Source organism: Bison bison, unplaced genomic scaffold (genome assembly GCF_000754665.1).
Source record: "Bison bison bison isolate TAMUID 2011002044 unplaced genomic scaffold, Bison_UMD1.0 scf7180017864289, whole genome shotgun sequence".
NCBI classification, from domain to species: Eukaryota; Metazoa; Chordata; class Mammalia; order Artiodactyla; family Bovidae; genus Bison; species Bison bison.
In genome coordinates, this window is record NW_011494861.1 from 7,173,472 (window position 1) to 7,194,858 (window position 21,387).

Here is a 21,387-nt window from a genome sequence, read left to right on the forward strand (position 1 = left end):
CTAGAATAGACCGAGCGTGTGGGGCTCCCAGAACCTCTGAGGTGGTTCGTGTCCTGAGCGGCCTGTGGCCCAGGGGAGGGAAAGTGGGGAGGGCCAGAGGAGGGGGTCCCAGCTGACCCGAGGGGACCAGGGCCCTGGGTAGGTGGAGTTGGGATGACGTCTGTCCACTCTGCATCCCCCAGGTCAGCTCAGCGTCTGCCACACATGCCCAGTGTGGGACCTGGCAGTGAGCAGGTTGGCCCGGCCTTGCCAGACAGGACCTGTTTCAGGGGTTGCGGGCAGATCTTGATGTGCCGTTGTAGCAGCCACAGGGCTAGGGGAGGTCTGCGGTCCTGGCCGGGACCTGTCAGGCTGTATGGGTGGGGAGGCTCATGGGAGAAGTTTTGTCCCAGACTCAGCCCTGACTCCGCTCCAGGCAGATGCTGTGGGTGTGGTGGGCAGGCCCCTCACCTGCCTGAGCCTCACCTCAGGCTCCGGGCATCCTGATGGCCCAGCTGAGGGTAGCCTTGCCACTTCCTCCCGGGCTGGGTGCCTGCCTCCCTGTGGAACCGGGGGCTGTGGTGCTGGTCAGGCTGGGATGTTCTTAATCAGTTTGGAATGTTCTTTCTCTTTTTTGCATAAAGATGGGGCCACTAGTGCCTTTAGTGAGAATCCATCCATATATTAGGAAGGCCCCCGGGAAGGAGCCGGGGGCACTTGGCCTCTGACAGGGGGTCTCTGTGGGCCCAAGTGGCAGGCTGCCTTTACCAAGCCCCATCAGGGCCGTGTCCTGACTTGACCTCTTAACAACAAAGTCTGTGCAAGTTAGCTGGACAGGTGCCTGGGAGCCCAGCCAGGATGACAGTTTTTAGGAAGGATGCCCTTGAGTGGGTGGGTTCATTCATTCATGCCGCCCATCATGGTGCCTGGGTGACCGTGGCTCTGCAGGGATGGCTTTGGGTCTGGGTGACACTCAGGACATGTCCAGCCTCCTCTCCCCTGGCTGCTGCTTCGCCTCAGCACCAGGACCTCTCTGCCAGCTGGTCCTCTTCCCCCAGACCTAGTGGGGGGAGACAGTAGAAGCCAGTGCACCTGAGCGGGGGGAGGAAGGTCTGTGTGGTGGGGGCAGCAGGTCGGCCAGGAGAGGGCTGAACAGCCATCTGCCTCCCTGCCAGGGTTCAACAGCCCCTACCACTCAGGGTGGGCTTGAGGGACAGGTTTCAGATGCCGTCTCCTCTGCATCTGATGGGACCTCTCCCTCTGTCTCACTTACTCTGGCTCTTGACACCTCCCCCCACCCCACCACCACTTCTGTCTGAGTGTCAGGAAGCTTTGGGTCCAGGCCTGGGGCTTGGCCTTTGTCCCCAGCGCTGACTCAGGAGGGCACCTGTGCCTTCTAGATCTCAGGGCAACAGCAGCAGGAGGGCTAGAAGGTTTCCTTCTCCACTGTTGTTATATACAAGATGAGGTTTCTATGACAACTGGGTTTTGGTAGGGTTCTCAGACTGATGAAAGGCCCCTTCCTGGTTAGATTGGGCAGCCCAGGAAGCCAGGGTGCTTCCTGCCAGGCCAAGGGGTTGGGACCGTCCTTGCAGTGGGAGAGGGCGGGTGAGTCGGCTGCAGCTGCCCTCCTCTCCTCTCTCTGGACCTGGGATGTCCCAGCCCACATGGCTTCCCAGCTGAGCAGGTACTAACCACCGGTTGTGGGACCCCTGCCCCATGTGGGGACCCCTGTGGCAGATGGGGGCAGGTGGTAGGGGGACTTGGCCTCTGTGTGCGACAGACTGGCTGGCTTCAGGCAGCCCGGGGCACCCAGGCCTGGCCCAGGTCTTGCTGACCTTGGAGGTTAAGTGGTTAACTGAAGCCGGGACGGGGACTCTGGCCTCTGAGTATCCACATGGGCTCCTGGTGGGGTCATATCATGGGTGCCTGGGGGGGTTGGCAGTGAGGCTTGGCACTCACCCACCCGGTGCTCACCCACCTGGCTCCAGGGCCCAAGTTGGGACGCTTGCTCCTCTTTGCCTTCTTGCCCAGCTTCTTCTCTTTCTCCTGCCAGCAGATTTCTGCGGTTGGGCCAGGCGCTGCTCACCTTCCTGTCTGCTCAGCTCAGGGTGCTCTGGGTTTTTGGGATCAGTGGGGCTGGGTGGGCCACCTGCCCTGGTTCATTCTCGTGTCCTGCTTTGGGGCCTGGCAGGGTCCCAGGGCCTCTTTGGCGGCCCAGCTGTTTCTCCCCCCTTGCCTCCTCTGGGGTCTTTGGGGGTTGAAGGAGCTTTGCTGGAACCTTCTTAGGCAGCAAATTGGATAGGACAAGCAGTGCCAAACAGCCTTCCGTTGAGCAGAGTCCCCCCCACATAGGAAGATGGGGTGTTCATATGTGCCTGACTCTGGCCTTCAGGGCCCCATGGTAGAGGCTGCCAGGTGTGAACCAGCCCACGTGCCCCCAACCCATGTGGTTCTCCTGGTAGGTGCATGCCCTCAGATGAGCCTGGAGCTCCTTTCTTATCAGCAGTGGCAGTCCCCGCCCCGCCAGCCTCCTCCCTGGCCCGCCTTCGGACTCTCGTTCAGATCCTGCTTTATGGGTTCCCCTGCCGTTGGCACCTTCTCAACTGCCACCTGCAGCTCCAAGGCGGGGTTGGCACTCTGTCCAAAAGTCACTGTCCTGACCCGCCTCTGCTTCTCTGGGTTGAGCCTCATTCAGAAGGGACGGGTCTGGGGAGCTTCTGGCACAATCCGTGAGGTGTGCTTAGAGCTGGCTGCCCTGTGGGAACCCGCCTGGACCCTGGCAGCAAGCCCAGTGGTTCTGCCCATGTTTGAGTGCTGGTGGAAACCCCACAGAGGAGTTCACGTGTCCTTAGCTGGACTTGGCACTGCCACCTTCTCCTTCAGACAGTTCTGCTTTCACCGTTGGGTAAAGGAAACAGCCCCCTTGCCTCGCCTCCCCCAGTTCCTGTGGAACTCACGTGGAAGTGTTCCATTTTAGCACTGACATTTTCCTGTCAGAGTTGGAGATGTTGGCCTCATGCTAGGGGGCTGTGGGTAGGGTGAGCAGGGAGCAGTCATCAGTGGAGCTGCCACCAAGGCTGCTGGGGGGCCTGGCCTGGGCTGGCTGGACTGGGGAGCAGGACCTGAGCTTGGCTGCAGGCCATGGGGTCTCAGCCCAGCCGCTCCCTGCTGCCTTCTGGGAGTGGTGCTCAGGCCACTCAGGCAGGGGCCTCAGGCCACATGCTGTCTGGTTTTTTGGCGTCACTGTAACACATGACCACACCTGGGTGGCTTAAAACCCAGAAATGCATATGTTTTCACATCTGGAGGCTGCAAGCCCCATACCGGGGTCGGCAGGGCCACGCTCCCTCTGAAGGCTCTAGGGGGAAGGGCCTTTCTTTGCTTGTCCAGCATCCCGGCTGCAGGCAGTGCCTGTGTGTCTTGTCAAAGCGTCACCTCAGTCTCTACCTCCGTGTCGTGTGGCCTTTTCCCCTGGTGTGTCCAGATTTCCATCTTCTAAGGATACCAGTCATGGGAACATGGCCCTGGTAATAACCTCATCTTAACTTGACCATATTTGCAAACACCTTGGTTCCAAATCAGATCACGGTCACAGGTTCCAGAGTCAGGGCTTCAGCTGATCTGAATTGTGTCAGGGGACACAGTTCAACCCCGTCCAGAGGCTCCGGGTTGGGTGGGGCCTGGCCCAGCCTCCGGGGACCCGGAGGAGCAGAGGGACAGGCCTGCCCTCAGAACACGCAGACGTGTGGGGAGCAGGGTGGCTCCTCCGGCCTCCCCATTGTCCCTTGCCTGCTGTCTGTTCCTGGAATGGCCTCTCCTACTCTGTTCCCCTGCCTTTCTCCCGCCCACAGGAACCAGCAGAGATGGTAGCCTTGCTGTGGTGAGTTCAGAGAAGGCTTTGCTGAGCACCCTTGTTTCAGCTGTGTTTTGAATAAATTTTAAAGACTGTGGATTTATTAATATTTGACATGGTTGACATGGTTTTGTGGGGCTTGCGGGATCTTTGTTCCCCGACCTAGGATCGAACCCACGCTCCCTGCATTGGGAGCAGAGTTTTAACAGCTGGACCACCAGGGAAGTCCTTTGACATGGTTTTAAATTCAGAAAGCACAAAGGCGTCACTGTGACCTTCCTCCAATCGCTGGTTCCCCTCTCAGGGGCAGTGGAAGCTTCTGGTTTCCCGGGCCTCCCACCAAGGGTGGTCTCCACTGGCCTGCAGATATGGTCACCCGTCTCCCATCATTCTGAGCCTTTTCTCATCTAACAGGGCTTCTCCGAGACCCTTCCTCCCTCTTGCTCGAGGCTGTGCACTCTGTGTTGTGTGGGTGTAACTTAATCTAACGAGCCCCTTATTGGCGGATTTAGGGCACGGCCAGCTTTTGCACATAAAACAGCTTTTCAGTGAGTAACCTTGAACACGCTTGGTTTGGTCATGTGTGGAAACATCTCTAGGTTGAATTCCTCTTGGTGGGACGTCTGGCTTAGAGCAGCCCATATATCTGGAGTTTGGGTGGATGATGATAAAGCTGGGTTGCCCTCCGGAATTTTGTGTCTACTTAGGCTCCCCATTCGTCCATGAGTCGCCTTTCTTCATGGAGCAGAGGTGGCATGTTGCCAGGACAGGCTGGTGCAGGTGTTGCCGGGACAGGCTGGTGCAGGTGAGGTGGAGGGAAGATCCAGGTGGGCCCAGCCAGCAGCACTGGCCTGGGCAGGTGCAGCCTAGAGCCCCGAGAGGCAGTGGGAGATAGGCGAGGAAAGTTCCAGATCCCTGAGGGCTTCAGAGGCCTCGCTAGGGAGTTGAATCTTTTCTTTTTTTTTCTGGTTGCCCCATCCCCCCATGGGGGATCTTAGTTCCCTGACCAGGGATCAAACCCATGCCCCCTGCAGTGGAAGTGTGGGGTCTCAACCGCTGGACTGCCAGGGAAGTCCCAGGAGTTGAATTTTTCTCCTGTAGCAGGGGCCCTGGAGGGTCTGGCAGGGCCGTGGACTCCTGCTTAAGAAGAGTGACTCTTGGGGCATCAGGGTAAATGGTGGGCTTCGGCAGGGAGGCAAGACGTAGGCAGAGAAGCCCCTCCATCCGCAGCCCCTGGGTGACTCCTCGCACACCAGCCCTGACTGAGGGTCTCCCAAGGCCACCCTGCCCCCAGGACAAGTCCAGGCTCTGTCCCAGTCCCAGGCCCGTGTGACAAGCTCTTGGCTCCATTCTCCAGCTCGCCCTTCACCCATATTCTCTCTCCCCAGGGGTCACTGGCCGGCTTTGGGGGACCACTGTCTTTTTCTGTACCTGCCGAGCTCTCCAGTCTCTGGGGTCTTCTTCTGAGATACCACCTCTCCTTGGAGCATCCGTCGTGCCCCACCCTCTGTCCCTGGCTCATCTGCTCCCTCTCCCGGAGTTGACCCAGGTGTCACTTCCTCTGAAGTTCTCCTGGTGCCCGGGTGGGGGGCGGCTGCACCATCTGAAAGTGACTCTGTAACCCTGGTGTGTGTGGCTTCCTTCCTGCTCTTGTCATCAGCTTAGTGTTTGCTTCAGAGGTTAGCAGGGAGGAGGCGGTGTCTGCTTTGGTTCCGTGGGCCCATCCCTGGCCAGCTCATCCTGTGGTTTGGAGCAGGAGTGGCTGGAATGGAGGGGGAGGGGTGGTGAGTAACAGGGTGGTGACATTCCAGATGCCACTGCTGGGAGGGCAGGGAGAGAGGAAGATGGTGGAGAGGATCTTGGGGTGCGTAGGCCTGGTCACAGGAGGCAGTGTCCCTGCCACTGGCCAGCTGAGAAGACGTTGGGGATGGGGGTCACAGGAAGGGCTCCCTGGCCCAACTGTCCACTTTTCCCTGGAGCTACTGGGGTTCAAGGACTGAGAGAGTTGCAGGTTGGCATGGGCAGAGGGGCAGAGAGAGGTGGGAAAGAGAATGGGGCACACAGAGTCCCCCCAGGATGGGGTCAGGCCCACCACCTGCTCTGCCCTCACAGAGCTGGCATGCGTGGAGGCCATTTCAACAGTCAGGTGCTGCCAGTCAAATTCCAAGAGATTTCACATTAAACTCTGGATTGCCGGCTTCTCTAGAAAACTCAGTTCTTTGGTATCCTCAACTCAAACCCCTGCACGGATGCAGCTGGCCAGCTGTGAGGGCCAATACCACCCAATACCACCCCTTCACCTCCCTGACCAGAGACCAGTGGGCAGTGCCGTGTGGCATCGTGTGTGCTCCACTGGGCTGTCTTTGCTTCTTTTCTGATAGAAAAGAGGAAAGCGAAACACTTTCCATATCTGTCTCTTTGCTAAAAATGGGAAAGCAGGAGCTCCACCGAGAGGCTGCATGTTCCCCTGGCTGCCCTGGTTGCTCACACTCCTGCCTGCCTGGAAGTGACACGCATGGCGGGAGTTCAGGGGGAAGTGAGTTGAGGAAGACCCTGCCCAGCAGCTCCAGAGCTCTTTGGAGGAAGGAGGGGACAAAGGGAGGGCGGCCAGGTGCAGGACCATAGCCCTGGCTTTGGGGTGGAGGCTGGGATGGAATCACGGTGATGCCCTGGGGGAGGCATCTGATTTGGGGCCCCAGGGAGGGGCTGCCGGACCTGGGCTCTGGCCCTTCTTGTTTGCAGAACTGCAGAGCAGAGGCAGGATCAGGTCCCTGGGGAAGGTTTGCGTCTGCACCATGTGGGTGTCAGCTGGCCTGGGGGCGCTAGGACAGTCCTTGGGCAGGACCTGGGGTGACCAGGACGAGGGGGTGGGGGTGGGCCTGGAGCTCAGTACCCAGGGTCCCCTCCGGAGTTAGTGGGATGTTGGTGCTGTGGGGTCCGTCCGGACCCTCAGTGTCGCAGGGTGGCTCCAGGCTCTGTCCCGTGTCCTCGTGTCTCAGAGGTGTGTCCTCCCCGGCCTCTCCCTCCTCAGGCCCTCCCGGATGTGAGCACTTCCTCCTTGGCCTTGGGGCCCTCTGTTTGCTCTTCCTGGCTCTGAGCCAGCCCGGCATACACAGCCCCACTTTACAAACAGGCAGAAATACGTCAGGCTCCCCAGAGGCGATCTCTGGTGCTCCTGGGGAAGGCTGTGTGGTGTAGAATCGTTTCAGTCCTCCCCTGTCTGGACCCCTGCCTGGCCCTTAGGCCTGTGAGTAGAGGTGGACCATCCGGTCTTTACTAAGTTGAAAACAAATTCAAAGGAAAGAGTTTGATATTGTAATGTTGTTTGATAGAGGTTGTTTTGTTATTTGAATTGGCTACCTCTTAAACTTAAAAAAAAGAGCTTAGTAGTATAAGCAGGAATTTTTAAAACTCAAAACATTAAAAATATTTTCTATAACATTTTTTAATAGAGGTTACTTTTTGAGCAGTTTTTGTTTTTGCTGGAGCCTAGTTCCCCACAGTGAAAGCAGTCCGAACCCCTGGACGCCAGGGAAGTCCTCAGAGCAGCTTTAGTTTCACAGCAAAACGGAGAAGAAAGTGCAAAGGCTCCCCGCATGCCCTCTGCCCTACATGCACAGCCTCGGCCTTTATCAGCAGCCCCAACAGAGAGGTGCATCTGTCGCAGCCGATGAACCCACATTCTTCATGAACCCATAAAGAATCTGCCTGCAATGCAGGACACCGCAGTTTGATTCCCGGGTTGGGAAGATCCCAGGGAGAAGGGAATGGCTACACACTCCAGTATTCTTGGGCTTCCCCTGTGGCTCAGATGTTAAAGAATCTACCTGCAATGTGGGAGACCTGGGTTCAATCCCTGTGTTGGGAAGATCCCCTGGAGGTGGGCATTCTTGCCTGGAGAATCCTCATGGACAGAGAAACCTGGTGGGCTACAGCCCATGGGGTCACAAAGAGCTGGACACGACTGAGTGACTAAGCACACACCCCTGCATTGGCACATGAATTTAACCACTGGACTACCAGGCAAGTCCAAACATGGACTTTTAAAAATTGTCTCATAGTTTTGCCTTTTCTAGTGGTAGCTTATGGTGAATGGTGTCAGATTCGTGATCTCTGAAGGAGAAAATTTCGCTTTGGGATCATAGACGCGGCTTCAGTCACTCAAGACCTTCATGCAGCAAAAGTATTATTATTAAAGTAACAAGGGATAGAGAAATCTTCTGACACAGACACCAGAAGGAGGCAGAAGAGTGCCCCCCTACTAGTCTTAGCAAGACCTTATATACTTTATCAATTGGTTACTAGCAATAGATCCGAAGAATGCCTCAAGGTTGTTAAGGTATTACAAGACCCACTCACACAACATACATCTTAACAAGGTTAGCCAGAAGGAATGGGTTCCTGTTAAGAAGAAACAAGTCCTCGAGCAAGATACATTGATGTTATATGATCATTAGTACACAGTTTAAGGAAAAACATACCCTTCAGTTCAGTTCAGTTGCTCAGTGGTGTCCGACTGTTTGCGACCCCATGGACTGCAGCATGCCAGGCCTCCCTGTCCATCACCATCTTCCAGAGTTTACTCACACTCATGTCCATGAGTGTGTGATGCCATCCAACCATCTCATCCTCTGTCATTCCCTTCTCCTCCCACCTTCAATCTTTCCTAGCATCTGGGTCTTTTCAAATGAGTCAATTCTTTGCATCAGGTGGCCAAAGTATTGGAACTTCAGCTTCAGCATCAGTCCTTCCAATGAATATTCAGGACTGATCTCCTTTAGAATGGACTGGTTGGATCTCCTTGCAGTCCAAGGGACTCTCAAGAGTCTTCTTCAACACCACAATTCAGAAGCATCAATTCTTCGGTGCTCAGCTTTCTTTATAGTTCAACTCTCACATCCATACATGACTATTAGAAAAACCATAGCTTTGAGTAGATGGACCTTTGTTGGCAAAGTAATATCTCTGCTTTTAATAAGCTGTCTAGGTTTGTCATAACTTTTCTTCCAAGGACCAAGCATCTTTTAATTTCGCCATCTACAGTGATCTTAGAACCCAAGAAAATAAAGTCTGTTATTGTTTCCATTTCCCCCCACCCATCTATTTGCCATGAAGTGATGGGACTGGATGCCATGATTTTAGTTTTTTGAATGTTGAGTTTTAAGCCAGCTTTTTCACTCTTCTTTCACCTTCATCAGGAGGCTCTTTAATCACCTTCATCACGAGACACCCACATACCACATCTACTTCACCTGCTTCATCCATCCGTGAGTGGGCAAGTAGGTTGTTTCATGTCTTGGCTACTGTAAATAATGCCACAGTGAACGTGGGGGTGAAGATACCTTTTTTAAAATATGTTTTTGGCTGCCTTGGGCCCTTTGTTGCAGTGCTCAGGCTTCTTGTTCTGGTGCTTGGGCTCTCTAGTTATGGCGCATGGGCTTAGTTGCCCTTTGGCAAATGGGGTCTAAGTTCCCCGACCAGGGATTGAGCCCAGGTATGCACTGAAAGGCAAATTCTTAACCACTGGACTGCCAGGGAAGTCCCGTAGATATCTCTTTGAGATGGTGATTTCATTTCCTTCTGATGAGTACCCAGAAGTGGGATTGCTAGTTAATATGGTAGTTGGAGTCTGAATTTTTTGAGGCATCTCCATGCTGTTTTCCACAGGGGCTGTACCAATTTACATTCCCATCAGCAGTGCCCAAGGGTTCTCTTTTCTCCACATCCTTGCCAACACATGTTTCCTGTCTTTTTGATAACAGTCGTTCTGACAGATGCGAGGTGGGATCTGATTGTGGTTTTGGTTTGCGTTCCCCTGATGGTTAACGGGACTTCCCAAGTGGCGCTAGTGCTAAAGAGCCTGGCTGCGAATGCAGGAGACGTAAGTGACACGGGTTTGATCTGTGGGTCGACAAGATCCCCTGGAGAAGGGTATGGCAGCCCTCTCCAGTTTTCTTGCCTGAAGAATCCCGTGGACAGAGGAGCCTAGTGGCCTCCAGTCCATGGGGTCGCACAGAATTGGACACAACTGAGTGACTTGGCAACAGATGGTTAATGATGTTGAGTATCTTTTCACGGGCCTGTTGGCCATCAGTATGTCTTGTTTGGGAAAATGTCCATTCCAGTCCTCTGCCCATTTTTTAACTGGATTGTTTTGCTCTTGAATTTTATGAGTTCTTTGTGTGTTTTGGATATTAATGCTTTATCGGATACATGATTTGCAGATCCCTTTCTCACATCCCACAGGTTATCTTTTCATTTGACTGATGACTTCCTTTGCTGTGCAGGAATCTTTTAATTTGATGTAGTCTCACTTACGTATTTTTTCCTTCTTTACCCTTTGTTTTTGATGTCAAATCGAAAAAATCATCGCTACGGCCTACGTCTTTTCCTAGGAGTTTTCTGGCTTTGGGTCTTATGTTCAAGTTTTTAATCTATTTTGAGTTGATTCAAAAATCTTTTAAAATGAGCATTTGAGAAGCCAAATGAGGCTCCTTTCCTGTGCTCTGGGGGTTCCCCTGGCCACTGCCTGGGCGACCGTGGCTGCTGCCCTTGAGCCAGTGATGCAGGTGAGAAGTAGGGGTCCTGAATGCCCCCTAGGCTGAAGGGGTGACTTTGGGGGTGGGCGACAGGTCCAGACAGCCTTTGGTCTCCCCAGAAAATGGCACTGGTGACTGAATGCTGGAGGCTCCAGCCCTCCTGCGGCTTCTGACTGGTGCTTAGAGAAGGAGGAAGCAGTGCTGATGAGTGTGTATGTTGCTGACTGTGTGCCAGGCTCCTTATCTGTGCCATCTCGTGGTTCAGTCTTTCCCATAGTCAAGTGTGGTAGCGCTGTTGTTCCTCTTTTACGGATGAGAATGTAAAGGTGGCTGGGTTTTGGCAGCTTGCTCAGGTCACCCAGCCAGTAAGACTGGGAGTCGGGAACCATCTCTGAGGTTGCCTGGCTTAGCCTCCAAGTCTGGAAGGAGCCAGATCGGGAGGGCAGTGGAGCTCCATGGCCCAGAGTGGGGGGTCCAGCCTCTAGGGCCACGCTGGCCAGCAGACTGGAGCAGGGTGTGTGTGCCTGGGTGATGCCAGGCACCCAGAAACTGCACACTAGCTCAGTGCCTGGTACCCACCTCAGGGCCTGAGGCTAGTGGAGACAGAGTTCATCAGCCAGACAGATAGGTGTCTGGGAGAGGGCCAAGCTCCATGGGGTTGCCCAAGGTAGGAGCACCAGGCTGGCTTTCTGGGACTCCAGGGATTTCATAGGGCTTCCCTGCTGCTGACCTCTGCAAAGACATGGCTTTTCCTCTGGGGGAAATGGGGTGATTTCAGTACCCCCTGACCTTGGGGAGTTCCCCGCTCTCAACTCCAGGGAACCCACCCCTCGGGCGCTCTCTTGGAGCCCTGGGGGCAGGCAGCAATCAGGTTTTGTCTTGCCGGGAAGGTCTGGATGCTGTGATTTGTTTGCAGTTCTCAATATCTGTGGCCACAGGAGGCCAGCTCCTCTGGGACTCCTGACAGAGACGGTAGTCCTGGGAATGTGTGCTTTCTCCAAGGGATCATAGCTGTGTCCTTGCTCATTCAGCTCTGCGGGTCACTGCGGGTCCTGGGAGCCAGGAGGGGCAGGCGCACTGAGCACCCCACGGCTGGGCTGCCTCGATGTCACAGTCACGGCCTTTGCGGAAGGTCCTCGCAAAGGACCTCCCTTCCTGCCAGGGCAGGGGCCTTCTCCCACTGGCAGGCTAGGTGCCTGGACCCCAGGGCAGGAAGGTCCCCCTCTGCCCTTCCTCCCAGTGGCAACACGACCCTGCAGCCCCTTGTCTGGCTGTCAGGTCAGATCAGCACCCCATGGTGAGTGGGGGTCCTTTTCCTTCTCTGGGAGCCATCAGGCCTTTGGAGGGCCGTCTCCCTGGGGTCACTGCTGTTCATGAGTGACATCCTGCCAGAGGCTTATCCTGCCTCTTCTCCCCCCAGGATCATGCGGCCGGATGACGCCAATGTGGCCGGCAATGTGCACGGAGGGACTGTCCTGAAGATGATCGAGGAAGCAGGAGCCATCATCAGCACCCGGCACTGCAACAGCCAGAACGGGGTAGGTGTCTGGGGACCCTCTGCCAGCCTGGCCAGGTCTCTGGGAGATCCAGGCAGTCCCCTCCGGCCGTGTTGTACTCTCTGGGGTCAGGGCAAGAGTCTGGGTGGGGCCTGGGCCTGGAGCCTGCCCCTCCCTCTTCCTTGAGCCTTGGGGGCATCTGGAAGCCCTGGCCCTGGACCAGGGACCCCTTGGATTGGCACTTGGTTTGGGGCTCATTGAAGGGAGGCTGGGTACCCCCAGAAACTAAGCTGAGAGACACCTTTTCAGCCCCTCTCCCTGCGTGTGGGGTGAGTCGTGGCTTCCTGAGTCCGAGAGGCCCCAGCCTCTCAGAGCCTGTGTGGGCGGCAGTTAATCCTGGGTGTCACATTGCCTGCACCCGGATCTGTCCCCTGCTCGACCCATCCTGGGTCCACTGGCAAGTCTGGGGGCTCTTCCCTTGGTGGCTCCTGGGCTGCAGGGCCCGCAGGCCTGCACCAGCTCGTGCCGTGGTGCCTGCTCTCCACCCGCTGCCCAGACAGAGGCAGACTTGCAGATTGAGGGCTTCAGGGCAGCTGCTGGGCATGCAGCCTGCCGGGTCCTGCCCGGCCCCCAGCTCTGTGGGGTCCCGACATTCTCTGAAGCCCGCCCTCGGGATCCTATGGGCCTCAGCCAGCCACCTGCTGTGCCCCTGTCCTCCAGTTCCACACTCATGTGGGCTGTGTGTATATGTGCATGGGTGTGCACCACTGTAAGGGTGTATGCGTGCAGAATGAACCAGGCTGGGGTAAGTGTTGGGGGTGGATGTGGGCCTGGGGGCCTCAGTATGGGGAGGAGTAGGGTGGGTTGCGTAAGACCGTGCTGTGAGGGAGGGGCTCTCCTGCCTGCTGAGAGTTTAGATTGATTCAGCGCCCTTGACGTTCTGGGGCTAACCCGTCACATTCAGAGAGTGCCCTCTGGTGGCTATGAGGAAGACAGGCCTGGGCCTGAAGGTCCGGGGCCGAGGTGGGGGCCAAGCCCCTGAGAGAGACTTTGAGGGTCCATGCCAAGCCTGGCAGGAAAGGCTGGATGTAGAAAAGGAAAAGCCCCAGGACTTGGAGTGAGGGAGTAGGGGCTCAGGAGGCTGTGTGTTGTTCAGTTGCTCAGTTGTGTCTGACTCTTTGCAACCCCATGGACCACACCACGCCAAGCTTCCCTGTCCTTCACCATCTCCCGAAGCTTGCTCAAACTCGTGTCCAGTGAGTTGATAATGCCATCCAACCATCTCATCCTCTGTCACCCCTTCTCCTGCCGTCAATCTTTTCCATCATGAGGGTCTTTTCCAATGACTTGGCTGTTTGCATCAACTGGCCATATTGGAGCTTCAGCTTCAACATCAGTCCTTCTAGTGAATATTCAGGATTGATTTCCTTTAGAATTGACTGGTTTGATCTCCTTGCTGTCCAAGGGATTCTCAAGAGTCTTCTCCAGCACCGCAGTTCGAAAGCATCAGTTCCTTGGTGTGCAGCTTTCTTTATGGTCCAACTCTCACGTATGACTACTGGAAAAATCATAGCTTTGACTAGATGGACCTTTGTCAGCAAAGTGATGTCTCTGCTTTTTATTAGTCATAGCTTTTCTTCCAAGGAGCAAGTGACTTTTAATTTCTTGGCTGCAGTCACTGTCTGCAGTGTTTTTGGAGCCCAAGAAAATAAAGTCTGTCATTATTTCCACTTTTCCCCCATCTGTTTGCCGTGAAGTGATGGGACCGGATGCCGTGGTCTTCATCTTTCGAATGTTGAGTTTTAAGTCAGCTTTTTCACTCTCCTTTTTCACCTTTATCAAGAGGCTCTTTAGATTCTCTTTGGCTTTCTGTCATTAAGGTGGTGTCATCTGCGTATCTGAGGTTATTGATATTTCTCCAGGCAATCTTGATTCCAGCTTGTGCTTCATCCAGTATGGCATTTTGCATGATGTACTCTGCATTTAAGTTAAATACTCAGGGTGACAATATACAGCCTTGACGTACTCCTTTCCCAATTTGGAACCAGTCCGTTGTTCCATCTCCTGTTCTAACTGTTGCTTCTTGACCTGCACACAGGGTTTCTCAGGAGGTGGTCTGGTACTCTCATCTCTTTAAGAATTTTCCAAGTTTGTTGTGATCTACACAGTCAGAGGCTTTAGCATAGTCAGTGAAGCAGAAGTAGATGTTTTTCTGGAACTCTCTTGCTTTTTCTGTGATCCAGTGGATGTTGGCAATTTGATTTCTGGTTCCTCTGCCTTTTCTAAATCCAGCTTATACACCTGGAAGTTCTCAGTTCACATACTGTTGAAGCCTAGCTTGAAGGATTTTGAGCATTATCTTGCTAGCATATAAAATTAATGCAATTGTGTGGTAGTTTGAATATTTTTAGGTATTGTCCTTCTTTGCGATTGGGATGAATACTGATCTCCAGTTCTGTGGCCACTGCTGAGTTTTCCAAATTTGCTGGCATATTGAGTGCAGCACTTTCACAGCATCATCTTTTAGGATTTGAAATAGCTCAGCTGGAATTTGATCATCTCCCTTGACTTTGTTTGTAGTAATGTTTCGTAAAGCCCATTTTGACTTCATACTCCAAGATATCTGGCTCTAGGTGAGTGACCACACCGTCATGGTTATCCGGGTCAATAAGACCTTTTTTGTACTGTTCTTTGTATTCTTGCCACCTTTTCTTAATCTCTTCTGCTTCTGTTAGGTCCTCACTGTTTCTGTCTTTTATTGTGCCCATCCTTGCATGAAATCTTCCCTTGGTATCTCTAGTTTTCTTGAGGAAACCTCTGGTCTTTCCTATTCTATTGTTTTCCTCTCTTTCTTTGCATTGTTCACAAAAGAAGGCTTCTTTTATTTCTCCTTGGTATTCTTTGGAACTCTGCATTCACATGGATATATCTTTCCCTTTTTCATTTGTCTTTTGCTTCTCTTCTTTTCTCAGCTATTTGTAAGGCCTCCTCAGACAACCATTCTGCCTTTTGGCATTTCTTTTTCTTGGGGATGGTTTTGGTCACCACCTCCTGTCCAACCTCTTATGAACCTCTGTCCATAGTTCTTCAGGCACTCTATCAGATCTAATCCCTTGGATCTATTTGTCACTTCCACTGTATAATTGTAAGGGATTTGATTTAGATCAATCCTGAATGGTCTAGTGGATTTCCCTACTTTGTTCAATTAAGTAGAATTTTGCAATAACGAGGTCATGATCTGAGCCACAGTCAGCTCCCCCCCCCCTTTTTTTTTTGTTGACTGTATAGAGCGTCTCCATCTTCAGCTACAAAGAATATAATCAGTCTGATTTCGGTATTGACCCTCTGTTGATGTCCAAGTGTAGAGTCGTCTCTTGTGTTGTTGGAAGAGGGTGTTTGCTCTGACCAGTGCGTTCTCTTGGCAAAACTCTGTTAGCCTTTGCCCTGCTTCATTTTGTACTCCAAGGCCAAACTTGCCTGTTACTCTGGGTATCTCTTGTCTTCCTACTTTTACATTCCAGTCCCCTCTAATGAAAAGGACATCTTTTTTTGGTGTTAGTTCTAGAAGATTTTGTAGGTCTTCATAGCAGCCTCTTGCCGGCAGAGCTTGGAGAGTTCCAGAAGGGGCCCTCAGGCTGTGCCCTCATCCTTGCCTGGCTCTCTCAGCTCTTGCCTTTTCCACTTTGTGCCAGCGAGTGGTGCTGTAGCCCCACAAATGTACCGAGGGCTGGAAGCCCAGCAATTCCCTCAGGTTGTTTCAGCCTCAGGGGTGATGTGACTGTGGGCGGGTAAGGAGGGGTGAGGTGGGCGTGGAAGGGACAGGCCCCCCTTGAATCAGAGGGTGAACCCACATGCTGTGCTTGCCTGCACAGCCCCTGCTGCGTCGCCGCTCTGGGGCCTGACTCCAGGACCTTTATAGGAACAGACTCCTGCCTGTCTGAGGCTGTCCTGGGAAGGGATGGACATGGGGGTCCCTGGCATCCCTTCCGAGAGGCTTGTTCTGTGGGTTTGGGGCGGGCTGGGGAAATGGCCTGTTTGCCAGGTGTCAGATGAGTTCTCACACAGGTGGGAGAGCTGTACTTTGCTGCTGTGGGTGGTGACAGGTGGCCAGTGGGAAGGGTGCAGACACACCAGGGCTCGAACTTTCACCTGTGAGCCCGACGTCTCCAGGCCCGCAGGAGGGTGCTGTGAGGACCAGCTGCCAAAGTGAAGCCCAGAGCTGGCACGGGACGCACAGACCCTTGGGAGCTGCCCAGCCAGCCCAGGGGTACCTGTGCCAGCACGCCCAGTGTCCTCAAAAAGCCGGCTGGTTTCTTGATTCTGATAGAAAGCTGTAAAAGTGCTGGGTGCTGTGATTGGCAGTGAAGATCAAACATAGGACTATCTTTAGTGTCATTTGGTTGATGTGGATTGAAAAGGAAGCTTATTCCATGATATATGAAGGACTGTTACAACTCAACAGCAAAAAATAAACAACCCATTTTAAAAATGGGCAGAGGAACTGAATAGACATTTTTCCAGTGAAGACGTGCAGATGGCCAGCAGGCGTGTGAAGAGATGCTCACCATCAGTAATCGTCAGGGAAATGCAGATCAGAACCATGAGATGGCAGCTCACGCCTGCCTGAATGGCTGTCATCAAAAAGACAACAGATAGGAAGTCCTATGTGGAGATAAAGGGATCCTTGCACACTGCTGGTAGGAGTGTAAACTGGTTTAACCCCTGTGGAAAAGAGCACAGAGGTTAAAACTGATGGGCTTCCAAAGTGGTGCTAGTGGTAAAGAACCCGTCTGCCAGTGCAGGAGATGTAAGAGATGTGGGTTTGATCCGTGGGTTGGGAAGATCCTCTGGAGAAGGGAATGGCAACTCCAACATGCTTGCCTGGAGAATCCCATGGACAGAAGAGCTTGGTGGGCTACAGTCTTTGGGGTCTCAAAGAGTCAGACACGACTGAAGCAACTTAGCACGCACACACATATGATCCAGTTATTCCACTTCTGAGTGTTTATCCAAAGAAAATGAAAAAACTAATTGGAAGTGGTATTTGCACCCCCTTGTTCATGGCAGCATTATTTCCAATAGCTGAGACCTAAGACAACCTAAGTGTCCACTGATGGATGAATAGGTAAAGAAATTGTGGGGAATTCTGTGGGAGTCCAGTGGTTAAGACTCCACAATTTCACTGCCGAGGGCCCGGGTTTGATCCCTAGTCGGGCAACTAAGATCCTGAAAGCTGCACAGCCCAACTGAAAAAGAAAGAAAGAAGTTGTGGTGTATATATATGTGCCCTGTGGAATGTTATAAAGAAAGATGGGATCTTGCCATTTGCAACAACAGGGATGGACCAGGAGGGTGTTAGCTAAGTGACATAAGTCAGATGGAGAAAGACAGACACCTTGTGATTCACCCAGAGGTGAAATATAAAAAAGAAAGAAAAAATACATGAACAAACCAAACACAAGCATGTAGATACAGAGGACAGAGAACTGGTTACTAGAGAGAGGAAGGGGTGAAGTCGAGGGGGGTCAGGAGCAAGGTGGGTGAAGGAGTCATTGCTCAGTGAAGGATGGAAGCTGTATCCTTGGTGGTGAGCTCACTGTAGGGTGTGCAGAAGTAGAAACAGAACGTTGTACACGTGAAACTCATGCAGTGTTATAAATCAGCGCGTGTGTGCACACTGTCATGCCCAAAGCTTCGTGGCCCTGTGGGCTGCAGCCTGCCAGGTGCCTCTGTCCATGGGCTTCTCCAGGCGAGAGGGCTGGAGTTGACTGCCACGTCCTCCAGGGCATCTTCCTGACCTAGGGATTAAACCCATGTCTCTTGCGTCTCCTGCATTGGCAAGTGGATTCTTTACCACTTTACCACCTGGGAAGCCCTATAAACCAATGCTACCTCAATAAAAACTGAACCTACAAAAACTTGATTTTCAGGAGTCCTCTGGCGTCCAGTGGTTAAAACTCTTTCCAACACACTTTCTTTTGTATATACATATATGTGCCTATATATATATTTGACTGCACAAGGTCTTGGTTGTGGCGCTCAGGATCTTTAGCTGTGGTATGTGAACTCTTAGTTGCAACATGTGAAATCTAGTTGCCTGACCAGGGATCAAACTCAGGCCCTCTGTGTTGGGAGCTTGGAGTCTTAGCCATAAGACCACCAGGGAAGTCCTAAGACTCCTTGTTTTCATTGCCGAGGGCCTTGAGGAACTAAGATACCAGAAATTGTACACTGCACGGTGAGGCCAAAAAAAACAACAAACACCTGATTCTCAGTCCTGGGGCCTGGCGAGCACTCGGCCCTATTGAGAAGCACTGTGGGAACACTTGGTGAGGTGTGTGTTTGCTTCTGCCCAGAAAATCATCACCAAAAATGATTTAAATAAAATAAAGCTCCTCACAGGGTTATTCATAATAAGAAGCAATTGAGGTTGACCCAAATCTAATAGAAGGATACTCTGTTTGGCCATTAAAAAAATATCCTTGCAGTGGAGTATTGCGAAATGGCAGCTGTAGAAAGTGTTAAGAAAATGAAGGAGGAGGTGAGTCCCTCATTTTCATGAAGCGTGAGCTCCCAAGGGTTCCCCTCATGGCCGGGGACGTAAGCCTTCTTGTTCCTTTTGAGTTTTGAGTCATGAAAATGGGTTGTGTATTTAAAGGATAAAGAACATTTTTTAAAAAGAGATGTGATTGCTAAGAGCTTGTCATAACATGGGCAGGTTATTTTTCTTCCTGTTGAGTGAAAAAAGCAGATCGTGAAAGTGGATATTTAGCATATACACAGCTAGATGAGATTATATATGACAACCATAGGTGAGTATAAGTGACAATTATGCATGACTACAAGTGTCAACTATATGCCTCAAACTGCAAAACGAGGAGCCAGGCAGACAAGTGAACCAGTAAAGCCCGTATTCTTGGGACAAAAAGCCGGGAAAGAAAGATCCCAAAGTAGAAGGCGTGGTTGTCTCTCGATGGGAGGGGTGAATTTTCCCTGCTCTGTCTACTTTTCTGTACTTCCCAAGTTTTCCTAACGAGTATGTACGCCTTTTTTCACTTTCCGTTATGCGAGTACTACGTATCCTTTGTAGAAAAGTCAGGAAAGAGAAGTTGCTTGGCACCCCATCACCCAGGATCACCTGTATCAACAGCTTTGCCCTGTTGCCCGCAGGCAGTGCTTCACCTCCTGGTTTTGCATTTAGGAGGGTATGCTGACAGTGACTTGCTCTAGTTTATTCTTTACTTAAAAAACCTTTTGTTTCTTTGGTCATGCCACACAGCATGTGAGGTCTTAGTTCCCTGGCCAGGGGATTGAACCCACGCCTCCTGCAGTGGAAGTGTGAAGTCCTAACCCCTGGACTGCCAGGGAAGTCCCATGACTTGCTTTATTGTAACCGTGGGGAAAAATACCCAGGGTCGTTTTAGGCGACCACGTCCAGGGTGGGGCCTTGGGACGACTGACCCGCCTCTGGTCTTTGCAGGAGCGCTGCGTGGCTGCACTGGCCCGGGTGGAGCGCACGGACTTCCTGTCGCCCATGTGCATCGGCGAGGTGGCGCATGTCAGCGCGGAGATCACCTACACCTCCAAGCACTCGGTCGAGGTCCAGGTGCACGTGATGTCCGAGAACATCCTCACAGGTGACGTCCGCGTGCAGCAACGGGGGCCGTGGGGCAGGCGCAGCAGCCATGGCTCCTGGCTCATCCTGACACTGCGATGACCTCCCTGCATTCCCACCTCCACCTGTGGGCAGCGACCTCTGCGTCCTCGCTCTGCAGATGGGAAATGGGGGCATGGGGGTAGTTAGGCAATGAGCCGGGTGTGCGGCCCCCTCCCCTCTGCCTTCCTGGGGTAGGGGCTGGCAGCCAACTGGTCTGGGCAGAGGGGTGGCAGCGGGCTAGGAGGGCACCAGCCGCCTTCCAGCCCTGCTAATGTGCACCCAGTGGCCACCCCCCCGTCCCCAGCCCCTCACTGCTCCTTGGAGGACGCTGGCCTGGCCCTTGCTCTGCTCCCCGGGGGCCCCTGCAAGCCAGGCTGGTGCTCACTGGGTGAACCTTTGACTCGGGTTTGATCTGAATATTCTCTTCCTCAGAGTGGTAACCATGGAAACCCTTTTTCCTACCCCCACTGGGCGCTGCAGGGGAGTGTGGCTCCCATTCAGTCACTGCTTTTTATAACCAAGATGCTCATGAGGCAGGCAGCCTCCTTGGTGCCCTCGCTGCCCTGCTCTTCATCCCAGCCCACCCGGTGTCCCACCCAGAGGAGAGGCCCTGCTGGCTCTAGGAGAGGGAGCTGCCTGGGTCCTTGCCCCTCCTCCAACACCCCACCCTCAGCCGTGGCTGCCTGCGGAGTGCTGTGCTCAGAGATCTTCATGGGGCTCCAGGCTTCTCCCCCACACAGGCCAGGTGCTCAGTTACCCATCTAGAACATTCCCATGACTGCAGCAGGCCCAGCATAGTGAATGGTGCAGCTGAGGCAGAACCTGGGGCGGGGGGGGGGGGGGGGGGGTGGTCAGCTGGCTTGTGCCCCATGTCCTGATCTGTGGCCTGAGCTCTGTGTTCGGGGCAGCTCTAGCGTCAAGAGACCTTGGATGCTGGTCTCAGGCTGTGGCACAGAAAGGGGTCCTCTGGTCCTGACTTCCCACATGGGCTAGCAGCCCACCATCCCGGAGAAGGCCCCTCCCATCTCCCCACCACCTGCCTCCTCCATGCCCACCCCCACCACAGTGACCCAGTCCTGCTCTCCTGGCCCGAGATGGGAGTAGAGTCTCCCCGCTCAGGACCCAAGGGAGGAAATGGCTGGCTGCACTCTCTGCTTCTCTTGAAATTCACACTTAGTCGATAGTGTTTTCAGCAGTGCTGGTTTTTTCATTGCAATTTTCTGGTGTCTCAAAACAGGGTAGGGGCCTGCTTTACAGATTCCTGTCATCCAGGCCCCCTTTCTGCACATCAGAGGCTTTGGGCAGGGAGGAAGCCCGTGAACATAATGGCATCACACTGAGTGGGGACGAGAGGCAGGGGACAGGGGGCCTCTTGGGCTTTCAGACTGGAGCTCACCTCTGCCAAGTGGCAGGGATCTTGGGATCTTGGCTCCTCCCACCAGAGGTGGTTCTCAAGGGGACACACTTGGTTGTCACAATCAGGGGGATGCTGCCGACTGCCTGGTGACCAGCCTGGGTGTCTGCAGAGGGAGGCTGAGGAGGCTGGCGCTGGACTGCTGATGTCTGAGGGGAGTGGGCATGTCCCCTGCCCCTGCAGCTTCCGTTGGCTCATGATGGACAGGGACTCAGTCACTGATGAAGGAAGGAAGGAAGGAGTGGAGGAGTCGCTCCTGTGCTGAGAGGAAGCCAGCAGGGGGCGCTGTCTAGAACGACAGCGCTTTCTTCTTTCTTTGCAGGACCCTCCCTCTGTGGGCAGGAGTGGGCAGTGCTCACCCAGTGCCCCGTGCTAGCGACACGAAACCCCCTGCTTCGTGATCAGGATGCTCTCCACGTGCCCCCCGGCCTCCCCCCCCCCCCCCC

General features: G+C 53.5%; 1 protein-coding gene across 1 annotated transcript in view; it reads left to right on the plus strand.

Annotated features, from left to right (window-relative positions):
* The first annotated feature begins 751 nt into the window (after positions 1-751).
* ACOT7 (acyl-CoA thioesterase 7) overlaps positions 752-21,387 on the plus strand; it is a 68,721-nt gene continuing 48,085 nt past the window's right edge. The window contains exons 1-3 of the mRNA XM_010850200.1: positions 752-1,666; positions 11,795-11,912; positions 19,351-19,507. Coding sequence (XP_010848502.1) covers positions 1,488-1,666; positions 11,795-11,912; positions 19,351-19,507 — 454 coding nt within the window. The 5' untranslated portion in view covers positions 752-1,487. The remainder of the gene's footprint in view (positions 1,667-11,794; positions 11,913-19,350; positions 19,508-21,387) is intronic.